Source organism: Colias eurytheme, chromosome 15 (assembly GCF_061535395.1).
Source record: "Colias eurytheme isolate Ceu_HAF_F1 chromosome 15, ilColEury1 Martin Lab GWU primary, whole genome shotgun sequence".
Classification (NCBI taxonomy): domain Eukaryota; kingdom Metazoa; phylum Arthropoda; class Insecta; order Lepidoptera; family Pieridae; genus Colias; species Colias eurytheme.
The window spans coordinates 8,479,763-8,501,276 of record NC_142994.1 but is presented as its reverse complement, the minus strand read 5'-3'; the positions used below and the strand labels follow the sequence as shown (position 1 = coordinate 8,501,276).

Below are 21,514 nucleotides of genomic sequence, written 5' to 3'. Positions count from 1 at the left end.
CGATCATTGATGCGGCCCCACGAGACTATCATGGAAAGAAAATATACAAATTTAATCTTTATCAACTAAGTGATTAAGTTGAATTTAGAACGCGATATTGAACCGCACTCCCCACGAGACTATCTTGGAATGAAATACAAATTTAATCTTAATTAACTTAGTGATAGAGTTGAATTTAAAAACTTGTCGCTTAAAAAGTCGTAAATTTTTACGACTTTCGTAACACAAATTATTTTTGTGAATGTGTGGTTGTGTTTCATTGTGTTTCATCAGTGTGAGTTACCCTCCCCGCACCAAAATTAGCAGAAAGTTTAGTTAGAACATTTGCTAGCGTACTCCATCCATTACTTAATGATCTAAGGCTCAAGGCAATGATATTATAATATAGAAACAAAAGGGAGATAAAATCATTACTGTTGTAATACCGTTTCATTGTGTACTTATATTATGTGAGTATTCTTCATTACTATTTATTTACTTTTTGCTTGCCTTCTCTGCCTCTATGAACATTGTTTTTTGTATATTAATTATTACCTCTTGACATACTTGTATATTAATTATTACTTACCTCTCCTATTTTTACAGATGAGTCACGCTCAATTCTGTTATTGTGTATAATGGCTTTCCGCCCGCGGCTTTGCCCGCGATTTCAGAGAAAAACCCGTTCCCGTAGAATTTCCGGGATAAAACCTATCCTATGTCCTTTCTCGAGTATCAAAATATCTCTATACCAAATTTCATGCAAATTGGTTCAGTAGTTCAGGCGTGATTGAGTAACAGACAGACAGACAGAGTTACTTTCGCATTTATAATATAAGTATGGATTTTTTAAAACATGCCCACAGAGCAAGTATTAAGTAACTTGCCAAGACAAGGAACTGGCAAAAATATCAAACTCCAGGAGAAAAAAAAAAAACAGTAATCTGTCAGTGTCAACCACCAGGCGTCAGCCGTCAAGTGTCAGCATTTTGCATTTTTGTAGCAATGTGTCAGATTGTATTCGAAAAATTTTAGTATTTAATATTATTTTTTTTAATCAAAATGTACAAAGGCTTTTCACGAATATGGACTATTTATTGTACTGATAGACTTCAACCTTGTGTTACACCTTTCGTCACCAGTGTTTTGAATCCGCGAAAAGGAAAACTTGGAAGTGTAGGTTATGTTTTCAAAAGAACCAAGAAACATGATAAGGGTAATCCATCGGCTTTGTTTGTTCCTGTACCAGTTAAACCAAATCCAGACGATATCAATATAGGCGAAGAATTCACAGGAAGATTAAAAAAACAAGACTTGTTAAAAATATTGAATAAATTTTATCAGAAAGCTGAAGTAAGAGTGTTGGCATCTGAGAATGGGTTGGATGACCAGTTGTTACATCAGGCATTCTTGTCGTTTCGAAGACATTGTTTGGAACATGATTTGCCGCCAGATTTACACATAACTATAAGTGATATATTAGTAGGTGAGGTTATTAACACATTGTTCTGTTCAGAATCTTTAATTTGTGATTAAAAATTACAAGAAAAAATATTTATGTTATTTCTAGGTGCTGGACATGTAGATGATTTATTTCCATATTTTCTAAGGCACGCTAGGTTAGCATTTCCTCATCTAGACTGTTTAGAAGATTTAAAGAAAATATCAGATTTAAGAACCCCAGCCAATTGGTAAATATAAAATTTTCTAAATTTTAATTCAAATAAAATTATTGTAAAACATATTATGAAATTTTATAACTGAAATCATAATTAAATCAGGTATCCCCAAGCTCGGAATATGAATAGGAAGATAGTATTTCACGCAGGTCCTACAAACTCTGGAAAGACTTACCATGCCATGGAAAGATACCTCACTGCCAAATCCGGGGTTTATTGTGGACCACTCAAATTATTAGCTACAGAAATATATCACAAATCAAATAAAAGGGTATGTATTCAAATTATTAGTATAATTATTATTCATAAATTATCCTGTATTTAATTTGATGTACATATTGAAATATCTTTACATTTCAACATAATTTTTTTTAAATATGTATGAATAATGCATGCTGTTAATAACGGCTTAACATGATGGAAAACTAAATTGTTAACATCTCTGTATACCATGTTTTTTGGCAAGTAAATGAATTTGAATTTATAATTATTTTAGGGGACACCATGTGACTTAATAACTGGTGAAGAGAGGCGACACGCGTCACAATATAGTACATTACTAGATAATGATGAAGAAAAAGTTACAGAAACTGACGAGCAGCCATTTCTTCTTGATGAACCAGAACTCACTCCATCAAAGCATGTTGCGTGTACAGTGGAAATGACATCATTGAATGACAGTTGTAAGTTATCCAAAATTGTATTTCATATTTTTTAAGTATATAAAAATATTGATGCATGCAATACAAACAGAAATAAAATGTCCATATGTATACATATATCCAAACCGCGCCCATAAGTCCTCTATGTTTTGAATATAATATTGGGGTAATCGTAATTCAATTATGAACAACACACAGCCGAGTGGGCAGTCACCATCAATAAAAAATATAAATACCATCAGAACATTTTGATTGTTAAAAAAAAAGACGAGTTGCACCCTGGGAGTGCCGGCAGAAGTGAAAACTTGATTATTAATGTTGAGCATGTTTGATATTTTGGAATGGTCCGTCTTACGCTTTTTCGATCAGGTCACGTGTCCTGACGCGAGTTTAAGATTTTATACCCAACGCCGCTAAAGAAGTTTTCACTTGAAAAAAGAGAACTGCAGGGCCTTTTTTGTGATGAATAATGATGATGATGATTATAGGTGTGTTGTCAGCTGACAGGTGACAATGTAGTTAGTAATATTGTATATATTTCTTTTGTTAATTTTTTCAGATGAAGTAGCAATCATAGATGAAATCCAAATGATTGGTGATAGAGGCAGAGGGTGGGCATGGACGAGAGCTGTGTTAGGTAATTTATTTAATGTTATTTTGTTTTAAATACTTAGAAACAAAGAAATGCTCATCATCCTACTAATATTGTAAATGCGAAAGTTTGTGAGGATGGATGGTTGTTTGTTACTCTTTCACGCAAATACTACTGTATGTATGTGTATAATCGTATGATTACAATGAAATTTGGTATGTAAGTAGCTGAAGACCCAGAATAAGACATGGCTTTTTATCACGGATATCTTACAGGAACGGAAACTATGCGGGTTTTTTTTAAAAAACTGAGGTCTGAAGTCATACATAATATATGGTATATTTTTGCATAGGTTTACAAGCTGATGAAATTCATTTGTGTGGAGAGGCTGGTGCCATAAATTTAGTGGAAGAAATTTGCAATACTACTGGGGAAGAAATGGAGGTATATTTGATAATGTTATATAACACATAGATTATCTCTTTCTTTTTATCATAATATTTATCTCATTTGTAGCTGTAATTGTTTTTTTATAAGCTATTTACTTGTTGTTTAGCAATGCAAAAAATTGAAATGAACAGAGACAAATCAAAGAAACCAAAAATCAATGAATTGTTGCACCTGTTTGTTTGATTTACAATTGGTTTAACTAACACAACTTTCTTTGATATTTAAATCAAATCCAATACATTTTTTTGTAAACAAACTATAAATTCAGACAATATTTAACATTATTTCAGATTCATACATACAAAAGGTTGACGGAATTGAAAGTAGAGGATTCAGCGCTTGGCTCATTGGATAATGTGAAACCTGGCGATTGTATCGTATGTTTCAATAAGAACGACATTTACAGTGTAAGTCGTGCGATAGAACAGAGGTCAGTCCCCTGTTGAGGCAGGTATCTATAAGGTTATACAATTTATTGTTAGTTATTGAAATCATTATATTGAAAGATAGTCATTTAGTAGCATATGCTACAGTATTCATATAAAAAAAAATATATAGTCTACAATATTGATAACATATTCAGAAAGGAGAGTTATAAAACCTTTAAAAACAGTAAAAAATAATCTCTCCGGTCTCTATAATTTGTCAAAATTTGTTCAGTTGTCGATAAGTCAGAATTATTTCTAGAGAATTTTTTGAATCATGAGACTTTACACCCATAAATTATAAGATCTATAATATTTCATACATTTAGTTGTTTAACAATAATGAAGATTTAATACCTTCAATAATATTTTAGGGGACATGAAGTGGCAGTTATATATGGTAGTTTACCGCCAGGAACAAAATTGGCACAAGCAAATAAATTCAATGATCCTGACAGTTCATGTAAGGTTATGGTCGCTACAGATGCTATCGGCCTTGGTATCAATTTGTAAGTTTTTTTATTGTTATTGGAATTATTTACGTTCTGAATTTATGTATAAATTTGTTATATTAAGGGCCGATTTTTCAATGCTTGGATAAAACTTATCCGTCCAATAAAGTATTACACGTTAATATTAAAATGTCACGTAAACTGTCAAATATGGACAATTAGTTTTTAAAATGGTATTTTTTCAAAATTGCCACCCTTCGAAAAAATTGAATTGAATTAGTTTTATACATTATTCGACGAATAAGTTTTAATCAAGGATTGAAAAATCAGCCCTAATTAAGAAATTTTATAATAAGATTTGTTTGACAGATTTTTTTTGTAATTTTTGACATTTTTTGTTTAATTTTTTAGGAGTATAAGAAGGATAATATTTTATTCTCTAATAAAGCCAGTTGTAAATGAGGATGGTGAGAAGGAAATGGATGTTATCAGTATATCGCAAGCTTTGCAAATAGCGGGTATGTATTTTTGACTGGTTTTTAAGCTATTGCATAGCTTCTATCGCGGGCCTTGAGCGTGGGGACCGAATCGAGAAATTCCGTAACGAAAAAACCTCACGCTCCCCACTCCGACGGGCGGAGGTGTGGCTTGAAGGTATAGCATGCAATAGCTTTACCGCGGCAGTCCCCGAGTGCCACACGTCTTTTATTAAAATTGTGTGTAGAATTATATTGGCAGAGGAGTTTAAAATGTCAACCAAAATGTTCTCCATTCAGGTCGAGCAGGTAGATACGGTAGTGCCTGGGAGACGGGTTACGTGACAACATTCAAAGCGGAAGACTTGCCAACACTAAAGACACTGTTATCAAAACCACCCGACCCAGTAATGCAAGCTGGCTTGCATCCAACCTCTGAACAGATGGAGTTATACGCTTATCATTTGCCACATGCAAGTCTTAGTAGCTTAATGGTATGTAGATAATTAAAAAGAATTAGTATTAGGAGAAAAAAGCAAATTTAGATGCTTTAATGAGTTTAAATGAGGATCAAAGGTGTTGATGATAAGAAAACTAAAGTCATAATTGCAAATAAATTCGATTAATAATAAGACACACTGCCTTATAGACGCGTAGGAAGAGTCTTGCTTCAGACAATTGACTGGGATAAAGTGTGTTTTAAAATAAATTGTTTTGTTGGCGTGTTCATATCATAGAGATCTTAATAAGAAGGCACTAGAATTGCAATAATGTCATAATTAGTATGAAACCTCAAAACCCACACATTTAAACAGATAGCTAAACAGTAAACACAAGTGAACTATGCCTTTTATTGGACAGCTTCATTTTTGACGTGACAACGTCTTATAATTCGATAGAGCCGGCTGCACGCACGAAAAACATGACTCATGCGGCGTTACCTCGCTCTGAGGCGTTCCATGTAAGGCTTGAAGTGCAAGCGAGAGCGCGGAACGAGCGACAAAGAAGCACAATCGGACGTTGTCACGTTCAACTATCGTCAGTAAATCGACTTTACAGACGAAACAACTTTTTTTTCATTTTAGTGAAAACTAACTTAAATAATAAATTCAGCATTAAACTTTTTTATTCCATAATTTTGCTCGTTCCCAGGACATATTCGTACACCTATGTACGGTAGACGACTCGCTATACTTCATGTGCAACACGGAGGCGTTCAAGTTCCTAGCGGAGATGATACAGCACGTGCCGCTACCGTTGCGTGCGCGGTACGTGTTCTGTTGCGCGCCGATCAATAATAAACTGCCCTTTGTGTGCGCTACTTTCCTTAAGGTAAAACATTTTTCTGGTGTTTTTTTTTTTCACTTCAAGGTAAAAAGGTGAAAAAAATATCTGATGTTTATTTTGTTCTCTGCATAGTAATGTACTTTTTGGTCTTTTTGTATTTATATAAAAAAACAAACGGAAATGAGGAAGTTTTTTCGCTACTGTTTAAAGTAAAGGTTTTTGAAGTGAAACTTTTTAAGGCGCGTTGAGAGTAAAATTTCAAGGTCGCGTCATGACAATACCGTCACGTCATGGAGTGAGGCGACGATTTTGGTAATCCTGCCAAAGAACACTTCTGACACGTGTGCTCAGCATACACGCTCGTTTTTTAGTATAGTGAATTTTTATAATAAAATAATTTCGCAGATGGTGCGGCAATACAGTCGCAACGAGCCGTTAACCAAAAACTGGTTGAGCAACGTAGTGGACTGGCCGCTACCAGCACCAAAGACGATCATGGATCTAGTGCATCTGGAAGCTGTTTTTGATGTTCTCGAGTTGTATTTGTGGCTTAGGTAAGGATATTAAAAGTGATAAAATAATATAAAAGTAGATAATAAAAGTTAAAAGATATGTAAATCTATCGTTTTGCTATTAAATTCATTAAGGTGATTGCAACGATCTGTTCCCAGCCAATATCCCGCTAGATGGCGCTGAATTCTACATTTCTAGTTTATTTGAGTTTTTGCGTAATTGGAATAGTCATCAAACCTAGGAATAGTCATGGCGGTTACTGAATATTATATTTTATTGAAATATGTTATATCATTGCCTTAAAATCCACCCAATTCGGTAAAATTATGCGTTTTAACATCTGTCATTGCATACAGGGTCGTTTACACACACAGACGTATACAAAAATGATAAAGATTTAACTCTAGATGGCGTGAATGTAAAGCGCGTCACACACGGTGAAGATACTACCTATAATATTTTATCTAATCTAGTAATATTTTATATTACAGTATCTTAAGGTATCCGGTATCAGCGTTCTGACCATCATTTTTCTTTTTTCGCTGTAGAACCGCCATCCTGTTACAAATGACCCACAAAGGAGAATGACCACGGGTGGTATCGGTAAAATTTTAGTTGTGCCACGTATTCGTTATATTGTTAATTCCTATTTGTATTTATAATGATCATATGTATCAATATTAAGTCTTAATTAAACCGGATAAATTGAAATAATAGTAAAAGTAAAAGTTTTTCTTTTGAAACATGTATGACTACGTATGGAATCGGTAAAATACTAGTTGTGTCACGTGTTCGTGATATTGTTAATTCCTATTTGTATTTATAATGATCATATTTATCACTATTAAGTTGTAATTATACCGAATAAATAGAAATAAAAGTAAAAGTTTTGTTTTGACACATACCTATATCTATCTCTCTTGCAAACGTCATATGTCATAGTTTCTATTTGAAATGTCAAATGAATGTGTTCGACGCATTGTTCGATGTTATTTTGAAATAATGTTTAAATTACGATTTACTTTTCACATTTGTCTTGTAAATTAAAATATTACCTATGTAATAAATGTAAAACTTAACGTTCATCGTTAGTTTAAACTCGATTAAGTAGTTTTTTGAAGTGTTGAATTGTTTTATTTTTATTGTCGCGAACTGCGGCTTATTTACATAAAAACTATAATCATATCTAAAAGTACTAACATCAAGCTTTAAATTGAGCTATATTTCATCTTGACACAATAAGTTTGATTGCGATACCAAGTGCCATAGTCACTTGGGCAATCTCCTGTGGTTTTCATTTTTCTGTATGGGTAGACAAAACTTCAAAACGCCACCTGCTACGGTTTATATTATGAACAATTAGCTTTCCGCCCGCATTTTCAAAAAAAAACCCGTATAGTTCCCGTTCCCGTGGGGTTTCCGGGATAAAACCTATTCAATGTGTCCAAGTTACGTTCTATATGTGTGCTAAATTTCATTGTAATCGGTTCAGTAGTATTTGCGTGAAACACACACATACACATCCTCACAAACTTTCGCATTAGTAGGAAGTAGGATTGTTATAAAAATAAAAGTTATATTTGTTGGCGTAAACTATTTTATTGTAATTTTGGGAAATAAATAATGTCAAAATTGATTACCTACAATAAAACGCAGTTTTATTTTATTACCTACATTACACTATTTTTTTTTTTTTATCAAAACATGTATTTGAAGTAGCAAAATAATATGATATTATGCTGATCCAAGCATTTTCACTCAAAACTAATATCACTAATGATTTGTAAAAGTAAATTATTTCAATATACATTTCATAACCAACAAGTAAGAATAATTATTCATACAACAACAAATCAACAACACTATTTACTATGGAAAAAAAACCAGGAAGGTGAAAAACATATTTACGATTTCGATGCACTCGACTTTTAGTAAAATAATAGGTAAAAATATTATTATGGTTTTGATCACAGACATATCTGTGGTTTTGATTTTAGCTACTAGTATCAGAAAGCTGCGTGTTCAATGCACGTCGGGGTCCCACAACTGTGGAGGAAGGAAGGTAGAATACCTCCATCGAATAAGTGAAGTTTCTCGACATACTCGATTTGCCGGCCGGCCTCAATGAAGATTGTCCGAAAGTTGTATATGTGCTCTGTAACGAAAAAATTTCGCTAGCGCGATTCAGAGTGAGGTGTCGTACAATATACCTAATGAAGTTTTTCATCTTTTTATTTTACTGCAAATACAAAATAAAAATTAAACAATGGTAATGTAAATTCTAAACAAACTACTACCAAAATACAATTAGAACAAAAATCATTTGACTGGTTGATTTCACCCAGAGGCCAGAGGCGGCTCGTGACAAAATTGTATCGGTGTTCACTTGAAATAAAACAACGAAAATACAATAGCGTAGCAGGATAATTTATTACAAAAAAAAAATGAGCACCACATTTTATAAATGTCTATAACACTAAAAATTACAAAGTACAGGCTATTTCAAAACGAATTCAATGATTATCAATAATTAGTAAATCACCGAATTTGCATTCGCGAGCGTACCTACGCGTAGGTATCCATAGTGTTTGTACTAAAGGAATGGCAACGTTGCGTGAGACTCAAAACGCTACCTGCTACGGTATGAACGATTGTTATAAAAATAAAAGTTATACATATTTGTTGGCGTAAACTATTTTATTCATCATTAATTTTGGAAAATAAATAAATAAATAAAATAAATTGATTACAATAAAACGCAGTTTTATTTTATTACATTAGTACTTACACTATTGTTTTTTTTTATCAAAACATGTATGTATTTGAGTAGTTAGCAGCATATAATATTCTGAATTTCTGATCCATGCCTATTCACTCAAAACTAATAACACTAATGATTTGTAACAGTAAATTATTTCAATAGGTACTTATTTGAACATTTCATAACCAACAAGTAAGAATAATTCGTATACAAGATACAATAACAAATCTAATACACTATTTATTTTTTTATTATATTTCATTATGTGAAAATAACCAGGAAGGTGAAAAACATATTTACGAAAACAAAGTAACATATGGTTTTGCTATTAGCTATCAGGAAAAAAATCGTATTGGAACAAAAGAAGGATTGTAACTGAATTAGGTAATTAGGTATGTTTGTTTCTGGGACCTGGGTGCACCGTTTTCGACGACGCGACGGCCGACGCGTGACGTAAACGGAGTAGGTACTTACCTACTTTGCTAAAACAAACTAAGTAATAAAATTGTGTGTCAGTCTGAAAATTCGCTAAAGCATATTTTACCAATGTTTGCAAGTTTGTGATTACTTTGATAGTTTATCGATTTATAATAATTGTATACTTATATCATTGTTTAAAAATATTCAAACACAATATGATATAGGTACTGATTTATCACTGGTTTCAGTGATGAACTGATGAGTCAATGTTAGCCACTATACTTTCGTCATACGTGTGTATGATTGATGTGATTTGCAACGTAGTGATATTTCAGAAAAATCACGGGTCAAATTGTCCCACCGAAAATATAACTGCGTTATAAGAATAACTATACCTACGATAAATTATACATAATACAATATAGTCTCAAATGCATACTAGTGAAATATTTTATTTGAATCAATAAAATAAAAAAAAAATAAAAAATAATAATAATACAAAAATAAATTCACAACACAAGAAAATCCGCGCGCAAATCATAGCGCGTGACAATGAAATCAAGAACTTTCGAGCCGACGCGACGCGGACGACGAAGGAGCCTAACAAAAGTACCTACAATCATAGGCGGCTCGTGACAAAATTGTATGGCCGTGTTCACTTGAAATAAAACAACGAAAATAGGTACCTACAATAGCGTTAGCAGTACAAAAAAAATGAGCACCACATTATAAATGTCTATTTATACACTAAAAATTATAGAGTACCTATTTCAAAACGAATTCAATTATTATTTAGCAATAATTAGAAAATCCCCGAATTTGCATTCGTTTTATTCGTTTCAATTTTATTCGTTTACAAAAAAAAACGTTTCTGAGGTCATTAGTTTTATTTTATTTTATTGTTATTTTCTTTGAACGATTGGAAATGAAATTACTCAATTTTTACACAGAACTTTGATTTATTAGAATTATGCTCATTATGTATATAAGATAACGAACGCGGATGCACGACATCTAGCGCGTCAATGTCTAAACATCGCCTTTCGTTTAGACATTGACGCGCTAGATCTGTAATAAGTATATAGTCTATGCGCTAGATGTCGTGCTTTATGTCGTGTTTCGCTTGGCAAAAGTCACGCACACTACTGTAGAAGTGTCAAATTTTTCCGGTATTTTACTGTTGTTTTTCTAAGTAAATATTGTAAATTATTGATTAAAAAGGTCGAACGCGCACACATTTCATTATAGAGAAGTGATAAAATGATTAGTTTTAAAGAAATAGTGTCTGTGTTAAGTGTTTAGAGGTAATCAAAAATGTATGGAGGGACGGTCGGAACATCAACCTTAAAAAATAAATGTGAATAATATGATATGAATAATACGCCATTATGTTTTGTATATATTTTGATTTTTTTCTATTGTTGTTCTAAAAGTAAAGATCAACCGAAAGACGTCTAGTTTGTGCGCGTTACGTAAGACAGGATGTAATATAATATACTGTCAAAAAACAACCTAACTTTTGGCTTAATCGGGTATAAAAATAATAAATTTCTTTTTTTATATATTGTTAGAACTTAACAGTTAGAGCTTTTGATGTCCTAGTGTTTCGAGGGTATTAAATATAACTACTTACGTTATAATTTGTATGATAAATTTAACGAAATATTATATTTGGGTACAGCTATAGATTTCCGGACATGTTCCCGGACGTGAAGCTCGTTCGCGAAATGGAGACGGAACTAGATGCCATCATACAGCAAGGGATCTTCCAAATTACACGGTAAGAATTTTGCACGCCTCATAAGCGAAGCGTTGAGGTGGGTACTACTGTCACTTCGCGCAAAACATCTGATTTTTCAAACTTAAAATGTCTTTATGTATCATACATTGCACTTGTAAGACAATACATACACACACATATTAAGAAAAAACACTATTTTTAACGTTCATCATATTTTTGATGTCATTTTTGTTATTTAAACTAGTTAAAAAACAGTTTAAAAAAGTTCTGTCTTGGACGTCCGTGTGTCTGTATGTGCGGATCCTTTTTCTTGTTAACACGATAGCGACCGAAATACTTTACTAATCGAGTCTTTTTTTTTCTCTTACGCTTGAGTATGCTCAGGAATAGAACCCTTTCATTTTTCAGGGTCTGATTCGATGTGGTTTAATTGTTATTAAATAAACAAAAATAATAATTAATAAATATTTATTAAAAAAAAATTATGAGGCGTGCACTTTTGGATTTTCCAAATTATTATATTATGCTCAGATTTGGGAATTGCAATAAATTTTTTGTATGGCAGAACTTGGTGATGATTATCTATGATTAAAAATTAAAATATTCGATTGAAAATACGATTTAATATTCTATTGTATTTTCGATAAATTTAATGGCGTATATTTACTAACTTTATGTTTCAGATTAAATTCAGTGAATATTCAACTGTAGATATTAGATACTAATTATTTGATACATTAAAAAAAAAAAAATAGAAAATCGATTACTATACAAAAAGCCGCGGGTACGAATCCCACCTCGTGACCAAATTTTTTCTATTCTTTAAAACTGAATTTAGAAAGCATTTGAATGCTATAGAACTAAATATTTATTGATAATTTATTTTTCAACAGATTACTACGAAACTCAGATCAAGCGCTCAAAGACGGTTCAGAGTTGGAGGAAGTCGGTAGAGGCAAAAAGAAAATGTCTCACGGACACTCGAGAGGTGATGAATCGAAGGGAAAGCTGTCAGAAATGCTTGTAGCTAGGGTGAGAATTATTTGTCTATACTTAATATGTGTTTTTACGAGTATATTTACATTCATATTTTTTAATTCATCGAAAATTTCATTGAATTATGATGTTTATTGATTACTAATTGACAGTAATCAATAAACTGAATAATTGTTTTATCGTACTACATCCGTTTGTTTTGTGGAATGAAGGAAAAAGTTTCTTGGCTAAAATGATCATCGATAAGTAAAAGCGGGAAAAGAGGATTTTTTTTTAATACCATTATTCTTTTTTATTATTTGAATGTTATGTGAAAGATATACAATATAAATAAGTTTTTCTTACTTTCTTCGTCTGTAGGATTAATTTCGTGCCAAACTGTCTGTTTCCTTTAAACAAAGGTTAAAGGTCATGGTGCAATGTATGTTATCTTTTATCCAGTTCAAAATAGGTCAATACTTGTATCGGTATAAATACTGTTATACACATATATGTAATGAAATGACGATATCTTAAACCTATATTTGTAATTTTGATTATGAGGCAGGATATCAATTCAATTAGCCAGTAGTGCAAAGAGCACACACCCTGTCTCATTCAATTAGTTATTTGATGTAATATGAAAGATCCACAAACTTCAAAATATTTTGAATGTAAACTTCTTTGCGCTTTGCGAGTAAAATTACTAGCTCGCGTCATTGCAATACCGTCACGTCATGGAGTAGGGCGACTATTTTTGTACCTTAGAAATCTAATAAACATAATATTATTAAGTATATGTTAACAGAATTTTTAATACCTTTTATTTCTTACTAGTTTTTAGACAACATCTTTTTTTATTTCCAGGGCCTTATAACACCGCAGATGTTGAAAAAACTACAACAAGAATTAACATCAGATAAACAAGACAGGAGTAGTCGAGGCAAACCTAACAGAAATAGACGGAAATGAAAATTAATTGTACCATAGTTGTGTGTCCGATCGTGCGAATGTCTAATAAAGTGTATGTGAATAGTTGTTATGCGTTTTATTTATTATTTTATAAACATTAAGGATAAATTCATTTTGAAAATGTTTGAATTTCGTTATTTTTAGATGAAACTTTGAACAGCGTCACACTTCTCGTGCGTAACATTGTCTCTCGAGATGATACGAAAATTAAAAAATAATAGTTTTCTTATCAACGTTAATTTTTTTTATAGCCATACGCTCAAAAATATGTAGTGAAGACAGTACAAATGATACGATTTTATATGTCACTAGGTTTAAAAATCAGACATTATACGATCGAGCCAAAAAATTATATGAAACTACACCTAGAACTCGCAAGTTACCAGAATCCAGTGGCTTATAGGCAATTCAATTCAAATATGTAAAATATGTGCGAAAGAATTCTTTGTAATTCGATCAATAATACAAACTAAATAATTTAAAAATAAAAGCTTAATTCTATCTGCGTGATAATATACTAATGCTAAGTGCTTTTGGCCCCTATCAAACGCTAAGAAATATTTTTTAAAACAGTTTTAAGCTCAACCTTATTACAAGCATGACAATTATAAAATCGCAAATCGTAAAAATGTATCTTTACAACAGAAATAATAAACAAAATAAGAGCTCACTTCGGTCACTTATTTAGTTCTCCTAAATCGAAGACCTGTCTGAATAAAATACTAAGGATAGATCTCGTTTTAATAAAATACAACTACACCTACTTAACCTACACCTAAAAACAGAAAGTAACAAAGGAATTTTAAACCTCGGGTTACCGTTTATTTAATGTATAGCAGTTACTTATGTTGTCAGCGCTTTTGTCTTTTCACAACTGTAAAAAATCAATTTTCTTTAAAATGTTAACGGTAACAACTCCAGTTCCTTTACACATCTTTTACGGTGCAAACAAGTGGTCACATTTATGTACAAGTTTAATTAAATATTATGTAACTAGCCCAATAAGTATCTACTTAGTAAATAGTTTAATAGTTCCGACGTTATCATAATTGTTAAGAAATGACCCGTTGACACTTGTAATGCAGAAGTATTATCGCATGAGCCCGAGGGTAGTTAAACTAATTATTGATAGTATTAATTACTGCCTGATACGCGACAGTCCAAGATGAAGCAAATACAATTAGCATTTATTTGCGTATTTTTACAAAACTTGTGGATTATAAATGGTATTTTATTTGAATAATTCATAATTTAACAAATTGGTGATGTGCAACGTTTAATTATATAATATTCTTAGCTTATAGGACATTTGATGTGGACGGTGAAGAAACGATATTGGCATTTGAAAATGAGAAAATCAAAATTCAGTGCAAATCAGATTTTCCCATGATTTATTGCGGTTTTGTTAATCCGCAGGGAGCACGGTTTTCGTAAGTACATATTTCTTTTTTACTACTTCTATTTTTGTAAAGTGACTTGCAATATTAGTTTTTTTGGCGGTAAAGTTATGGTCTGTAGTTAGATATGAACATATTAAAGGCATAATAATCGTATCTCCTCGTTGTTTCAAACGTTTCCTTTTCCTACTCTAATTGTACTTTTTATTATTATTGAACTAGTAGCTAAATATTATGTTAGTATTGTTTGTAAATAATCTATCAATCTTTCATACTCAGATTTACAGATCTAGGCGTTCATGCAGGCAGGTGCGTTCATGAGATCAAAGCAAAGAAAACAGACAGTGGTGAGTGGAAATGTCACATTGGGAGGAAAACTGAACGATTGGAAACCATAAAGAGGATTCAAGTAAGAGTTGTTAAGCAGTTAGCAGCGGTAAAACCAAACATAACTACAAAATATGGGAAGAGTATAACATTGTCTTGCGCGACTACGGGTGGTTTTATTCCTCTGAGCTATTGCAGATTTGAACCGCCAAATGGCAAATCTTTTAGCATAGATCCAACGGTCACTGAAGCAAAGTAAGTTATTTAACTCTTAATTATTTTTTATTAATTTACCACGATTTTGCAATGTGATAATTTTTTTTTCTTTTCCAGTCCAATCTTAGATAAATACTATTTCCCGTCCAATAGCAGTCTTGATAGAGGTGATTGTTGTGTCACAATTCGTAAAGTGAAAGCCGAAGATGTTGGCTTGTGGACGTGCGGTGCTGGTATGGAGGACGGAAATGAACATACTGACATCATCAGAGTGGAAATTGAAGGTAAGGAACACCTGCTAAAATATTATTATTTGGCGAAAGGGAGAGCAATAGCATTTAGTAATATGTACCTATCTGTACGGTCTGCCCATTAATTGAAATAAACTGGAGGATTATTATTTAAAAGACGATTAGGGAATGGGCGAGTCATCTGATACACGTGTGCAAAACTGCTCATCCACACGATCACGGTATGTATCGGTCGGGATCGGTTAATCTAGCATAGAAATTAAGAAGTAGGGCTGGCATCTTATCTATTTCGTTTATACTAGAGGTATTTAGGTATTTATACTAGAGGTCCGCCCCGGCTTCGCCCGTGGTACATATTTCGCAATAAAAGGTAGCCTATGTCCTTTCTCGGGTATCAAAATATCTCCATACCAAATTTCATGCAAATTGGTTCAGTAGTTTAGGCGTGATTGAGTAACAGACAGACAGACAGAGTTACTTTCGCATTTATAATATTAGTATGTATTAGTATGGATTATAATTCTAGACTGTTCAGGTTATATATATATATATATATAATCAAAATTTAGCTTATTTCTTATTTTTAACGTAAAATATTATTTTTATCAGGAATGTACGCAATGTCCACGGCGTCAGCCACGGGGATGACAATAGGAGGTATCATAATAGCGGCTACAATGGGTTTGCTCGGTTACGTAGCGTGGAAGAAATGGCGGTTGCTAGGGGTTACGCAACAGGAACCAGAGGCAATGGAGATGGAGCATAGAGCTGAAACACCATCTCCAAGACCTTTCAGAGCTGTGCCTGGTATTGTAGTACAATCTCCGTCTACGCCTGGTTCGTCTCCTTTAATGTCGAGTACAAGGTCATAGGTACCTATTTACGGGTTATGTCAACACTTAAGTATAATGCGTTTCAACTAAGAATGGGAATATTGCGCCTAGGTTACTTATAAATCCAACTTGCATATTTAACCGTTTATTTAATTTTGCGTAACCTTACATCAAATTTAAATTGTAACTCGATTGTAACAATAGTGTTTAAATTAGTATATTATTCATAAGTATACATTTACAACTATGACCACAATATGGCAATATGGTGATCCTATTCATAGTATTCCTATTCATATTCTCTACCTAGTTTGAAAAAAAATGAATTATTTTAATTGCGCCTAGTCTTACGATTTAGTTTTGTAAATATTTGATTTGAAATGCTTAGATAATAGAGTAGATGTCACCGTTAATTGTAAGCAATAGTTGACTAATGTGTTATGTATATAATTTAAGTACCTACCGCTAAAATAGCTATATTCTATGTTCTTGACTTTTGTTAACAGGTTAACAATAATAGATTATTGATATATGAGATCTTGTACATGTTTATATTATGTTTTCTTGAAAGTTGAATGCTATTATCAAACAAATAATTATTCCTGACTCAGTTCTTATTAAGTACTTAGTTACAATTTTAAAATATGTATTATTTTATTTCTGTAAGTATCACTATTTCTTGTCTGTTTTTTGTTAATGCTCACTTTACTTGTGAACCTATAAACATTATTTTTTCATTTCTCTCTTTCTTTTACTCATGCTTAATGATATTGATAAAAAATCTTAACATTTGGTTTTGATCTACGTCTAAAAAACCCCAACTATTAACTAAAATAAGATTATTATAATTGTAAATTCAAGTGTATTATAATTATGAAAATATGTTAAATATGTAAATGAAATTGTTTTTAATTGGTAAGTATCGAAGTTTAACTCGTAATAAAAAAATTTTTTAATAGCGTAGGTATTTATTTATCGAATTCCTGTCATATATCCCATTCCCTTATGTCATATATCCCATTCCTCAAATTACAAAAAATAAAACACTGAACTTATACACATATTTAAAAACATTTTTATTCCTTAAAATCTTAATGAATTAATCATATACATACATGTACCACATTTATATAATTCATACAGTATTCTTAGACTAATTGTTGTGGACTCTAAAACCACTAAAACTATGTACACTAAGATAAAACAGATAAAACTTAATTCCATTTTAAACATCACATATACATAACATATTTACAGCATATAGACAAGATAAATTAAGATTATGGACTTGTATTATTTATCTTAATGATTTTTGGCTTGACTAAAAAGTAGAAATATTTAGAATTATTGTACCTGGTTCATGTTATGTTTATACAAATATACAAGAATCACAAGAAGATATAAAATCACAGGAAAAAATAAAATATACATCCACTTTATCTGCAATATTTTTTTTTGTTAAAAGTTTGTTTCATTGGAGATCATAAAACAGAAAAATGAAAGGTAAAATTATAAGTTATAAACGGTATCTGGACATGAAAGTGATGTTCATTAGCTTAGTACACATTTTCCAAATAACATCTTACTTTTCAATTTATTTTATTATAGGATCATCTATGCTCTACAGTCTACCACATACACATTTTACTAGTTCAGAAAACCAACAAAAACCTATGACTAATAACTAGGATGGTTTAGCATGATAGCCAACCGTTCCATATTAACTGCATACACAGAATGACATGCTATTACATTCTTGTGGACCAATAATGTGTTGTAGAACTCATCTATTGTTAATTTTTCGTCATTTGCTTCTGCATCTGTTGAACTGAAAAAAAAACACTAATTTGTAACTATTTCAAATAAAATAGAATTCGTAAACTTTATTTAGAAGTAGAAATATAGAGTGTATTTTCATTTTGTTTTTACACTTTGTACACTATATTTTTATAAAAACTAAACCAAAAATTTGGTTTAAATGTTAAAATGCTTGGTAAAAACCAAAAATTTATATTCATAATAATATAAATCCTAAACTGTGACAAATAAACATACTACAAAAATATAAAATTTTAACATAACTTCAAAACATACCTGCAAGCAATTTCAAAAGCCGCCGAGTGTTCAACTTCATCAATCGTAGGTGGGCACCTTGGTCCCAATGCATCCACACCATCATCCACAATCACCCTGCCTTCATGCTGAGGGTCATACAACTTGTTGGTACCCCTCAACCACATGTTGGGCATATCACCACCAACATCATACATAAAGTGCCTATTTCTCAACTTGTAACCTTTTCGTTGAGACACAACTGCACTTATGACGTTTTTAAGGAAGTTCTGTACTGCTGTTACTATGAGATCTGCAGCTTCGTCGTCGGCGCCTTCAAGACCTAGTTCCCAGGCTGCAAGCATGAATCGTCCCACTACTAGAGCGTGGTCTGGTAGGAATATCTCCTGGAAAATATTTATAACAACGAAATAAATATAACAATAAGTATGATATTTCTATGTTTACAGGCAATGTTAAAAGAATGGGAGCAAGAAACTATCATTCAAATTGAAAATTGTTTCTTATTGCGTATTATATTGGATATTTTTAATTTTTGAGTGTCTAAATTTATGGAGAAAATGTCTCACCTGAGCTGCGTACTTCACGCCATCGCTACCCGCGCCTGGAGGGGAATTTGGTGGAAGATATTCCAATAAATCAGCTGGTTCAAAGTTTGACTTTTCGGAGGTCCTCGACGTTCTCTTATGCCTTCTACTGTTCCTATTATGTGAGATAGCTTTCTCTTGAGCAATGGTTATCGATGTTTCAGCTAGACCCTCGACTTTATTGAGTAGAGCCAGCAAGAAATCATTATGGAAATGTATTTGTTCTGATGTTAACATAGCACGAGCCTCCATATCGAACTCTTCCTTTGTAAGTTTCATTCGAAACCATTGTTTCATGTGATTGTAATATTTTGTTGATTTATCCCCTAGAGTTTCGTTTAGTTTCCGTCGAGCAACTGTTAGAGTATCTGAGGTCATTTTGTACAACTTGTAAGTGCTTTATTCAGTAAGCTCTTTACTAACTTTTTCGGATATATGCAGTTTCTATTTAATCAATTTTGTTTTTATTAATTATTCCACATTCACATATCAACACAACACCGCGTTATCGATTTAACAATAACTTGACATTGACGTAGATATCAACAGCTGTCAATATTGACAATATGTGCTACTTTTTTTCAATTATGGCAATGAGCGAAGACTTTTTGCCCGTGACAAGTTCCAGTGCCATTAATTATGAGAAGAAGAAGATTTTTTTACTGTAGATACGGAAGCGCTTGACCATCTCACCTGATTTAAAGCTAATCTAATATGGCCGTTTACAGAAAGAAAGCTGGAAACTTATAAGCGCTTACCGGCGCTTGTCAGCGCTGGTAACAAAAAATATTAACACGCGCCAATAAGCGCTGAACGGCGCCGACAAGCTTCAACACGCGCTGGTCAGCGCTGGGCGCTAGCATATAAAATTTGTCTTGGTCTGCTTCAACCTGCTTCCTTTGTGTAGAACGAACCAGCTTTCCAGCTTTCTTTCTGAATACGGCTAGATGGTACGCGCTTCCCTAGTTTAGTGCAGCAGAGTGGTGAAAGAAATAAAACTTTATTTCCTTTCATTAAATAGTAGCATTCGCTCGCGTTCGAATAGGCTATTTGACAGTATAAAAAATAAATTACTTTTTTGTGTAATCCATATATATATAAGGTTTTTGAAGCGATTTAAATTAATAAATGATATAAATAATAACTTATTTATTTATAAATCGTCGAGAAAAAACATCATATTTTTTAAAATGACCACGTGACCGAAAACATCCATGATTGGCTGCATCTGCCATGACGTCACAGCGGCGTAAATAACAAGAGATCCCAACGTTTACTCACGTCGTTGCTGAATTTCGCTTTTGGTTTTGTTTCTTGTATAACTTATTTCTTGTGATTCAAGGTGTCTGTAATCAGTTTTGTTCTTTATGTGTTATTTTTGTTTGTCATGGAACCTAATTTCGAAAAAGCAGACAGTAGAAATCTACCTAAAGTGGACGCTATAATTAGGAAATAATATTGTAATACTGTGCTATAATGGTTGGCATGTTCTTTAAAAACAACCAAGATTTTTACGCTCCTCAATTGAGAAATGTGAAAACAGCTACGTAAGTTAATATTTCAATCGTCATTCATTACCTTTTTAGTTAATTGTACCTACAAACATGAATCACAATAGCACAATAATTATGAAGTATACATTTTTTAGATTAAGTCCTTTATTTTTCATTTCAGCCATCCAGTTTATAGGATTGACGTGTGTGTATTGATTATTTTCAATATCAATACAAACACATCATCATCAATTTTATATATATCATTATCTTACCTCAAGCAGGTAAGTAATGAGACGATTTATACTATGTATTGCAAATAAAATAAACTGCCTACTAGGTATTCAACACCATACTTACATCGAAGTGGTCTTCACAAAAAAATATAACTGTTTTAATTGATATATCTAATATCACTTGGATTTCTGCGAGCTAACTGCAACCACTTTCTACGCATTTTTATATCTTTTGGAGCACATATAAATAGTTTTTCAGGGGTTTTAATAGTCGTATTTCTGCATCCAGGAACTACACACCACCTATAAGAACTCATTTTCTGGTTTTTAAACAGATTAACTTAATTAAACTATAATTAAAACAAAAACGAACGATAAGTACTAGGAGCACGTTGATCTTTACGCCGCTGTGACGTCACCATGGTCGCGAGACGCCATATTCTTCAAAATTGTGTTTTGGCGGCGTATTTGAATATCATGTTTTTATTTTCCATTTTCTCAATGAATAACTACAAAAAATTAAGAAACATGTGTTTTGTGTGCTCTATAAACGTATCTTAATAATTTGAGACAGTTTTCAAAACCTTGTCAAATAGCCTATTGTAAATTAATTAACCATTGTAATTTATAAGAACCATGCTCGAATCCACCTGACGTTGACGACACATAAAAAATAGATTAAAATCATCGAGATATATTAAAATCGATCCAGCCGTT

General features: G+C 32.3%; 3 protein-coding genes across 4 annotated transcripts; 2 read left to right on the top strand and 1 right to left on the bottom strand.

Moving 5' to 3' along the window:
- The first annotated feature begins 972 nt into the window (after positions 1-972).
- Positions 973-13,450, top strand: Suv3 (Suv3 RNA helicase). 2 transcript variants are annotated; one of them, XM_090110047.1, is made up of 15 exons: positions 973-1,465; positions 1,550-1,670; positions 1,761-1,929; positions 2,155-2,341; positions 2,880-2,957; positions 3,265-3,356; positions 3,653-3,792; positions 4,162-4,296; positions 4,651-4,757; positions 5,016-5,209; positions 5,868-6,047; positions 6,408-6,556; positions 11,378-11,473; positions 12,328-12,469; positions 13,280-13,450. In XM_090110047.1, the coding sequence occupies exons 1-15, from the start codon at positions 1,042-1,044 to the stop codon at positions 13,382-13,384; spliced, it is 2,319 nt and encodes a 772-aa protein (XP_089966173.1). In that variant the 5' UTR covers positions 973-1,041; the 3' UTR covers positions 13,385-13,450. The 2 variants fall into 2 exon arrangements, with proteins under 2 accessions (XP_089966173.1, XP_089966172.1); XM_090110046.1 differs by having other exon boundaries at positions 11,378-11,476; positions 12,331-12,469.
- Positions 13,451-14,456: 1,006 nt separating this feature from the next.
- LOC149902481 (uncharacterized) lies at positions 14,457-16,687 on the top strand. The gene is made up of 5 exons (XM_090110048.1): positions 14,457-14,610; positions 14,682-14,814; positions 15,061-15,363; positions 15,442-15,608; positions 16,185-16,687. The coding sequence occupies exons 1-5, from the start codon at positions 14,550-14,552 to the stop codon at positions 16,445-16,447; spliced, it is 927 nt and encodes a 308-aa protein (XP_089966174.1). The 5' UTR covers positions 14,457-14,549; the 3' UTR covers positions 16,448-16,687.
- A 932-nt stretch (positions 16,688-17,619) lies between these two features.
- Positions 17,620-19,597, bottom strand: LOC149902480 (transcriptional adapter 1-2-like). The gene is made up of 3 exons (XM_090110418.1): positions 19,051-19,597; positions 18,503-18,867; positions 17,620-18,236 (listed from the first exon to the last, which is right to left on the bottom strand). The coding sequence occupies exons 1-3, from the start codon at positions 19,444-19,446 to the stop codon at positions 18,086-18,088; spliced, it is 912 nt and encodes a 303-aa protein (XP_089966544.1). The 5' UTR covers positions 19,447-19,597; the 3' UTR covers positions 17,620-18,085.
- Positions 19,598-21,514: the final 1,917 nt, after the last annotated feature.

Coding starts and splice junctions, on each gene's coding strand:
- LOC149902481 (XM_090110048.1), top strand. CDS start 14,550: ATGAAGCAAATACAATTAGCATTTATTTGCGTATTTTTACAAAACTTG. Junction 14,815..15,060: donor CCGCAGGGAGCACGGTTTTC/GTAAGTACATAT, acceptor TTTCATACTCAG/ATTTACAGATCTAGGCGTTC. Junction 15,364..15,441: donor CCAACGGTCACTGAAGCAAA/GTAAGTTATTTA, acceptor TTTCTTTTCCAG/TCCAATCTTAGATAAATACT.
- Suv3 (XM_090110047.1), top strand. CDS start 1,042: ATGTACAAAGGCTTTTCACGAATATGGACTATTTATTGTACTGATAGA. Junction 2,958..3,264: donor ATGGACGAGAGCTGTGTTAG/GTAATTTATTTA, acceptor ATTTTTGCATAG/GTTTACAAGCTGATGAAATT. Junction 3,357..3,652: donor CTACTGGGGAAGAAATGGAG/GTATATTTGATA, acceptor ACATTATTTCAG/ATTCATACATACAAAAGGTT.
- LOC149902480 (XM_090110418.1), bottom strand. CDS start 19,446: ATGACCTCAGATACTCTAACAGTTGCTCGACGGAAACTAAACGAAACT. Junction 18,868..19,050: donor GCGTGAAGTACGCAGCTCAG/GTGAGACATTTT, acceptor AATATTTTCCAG/GAGATATTCCTACCAGACCA. Junction 18,237..18,502: donor GCTTTTGAAATTGCTTGCAG/GTATGTTTTGAA, acceptor TTTTTTTTTCAG/TTCAACAGATGCAGAAGCAA.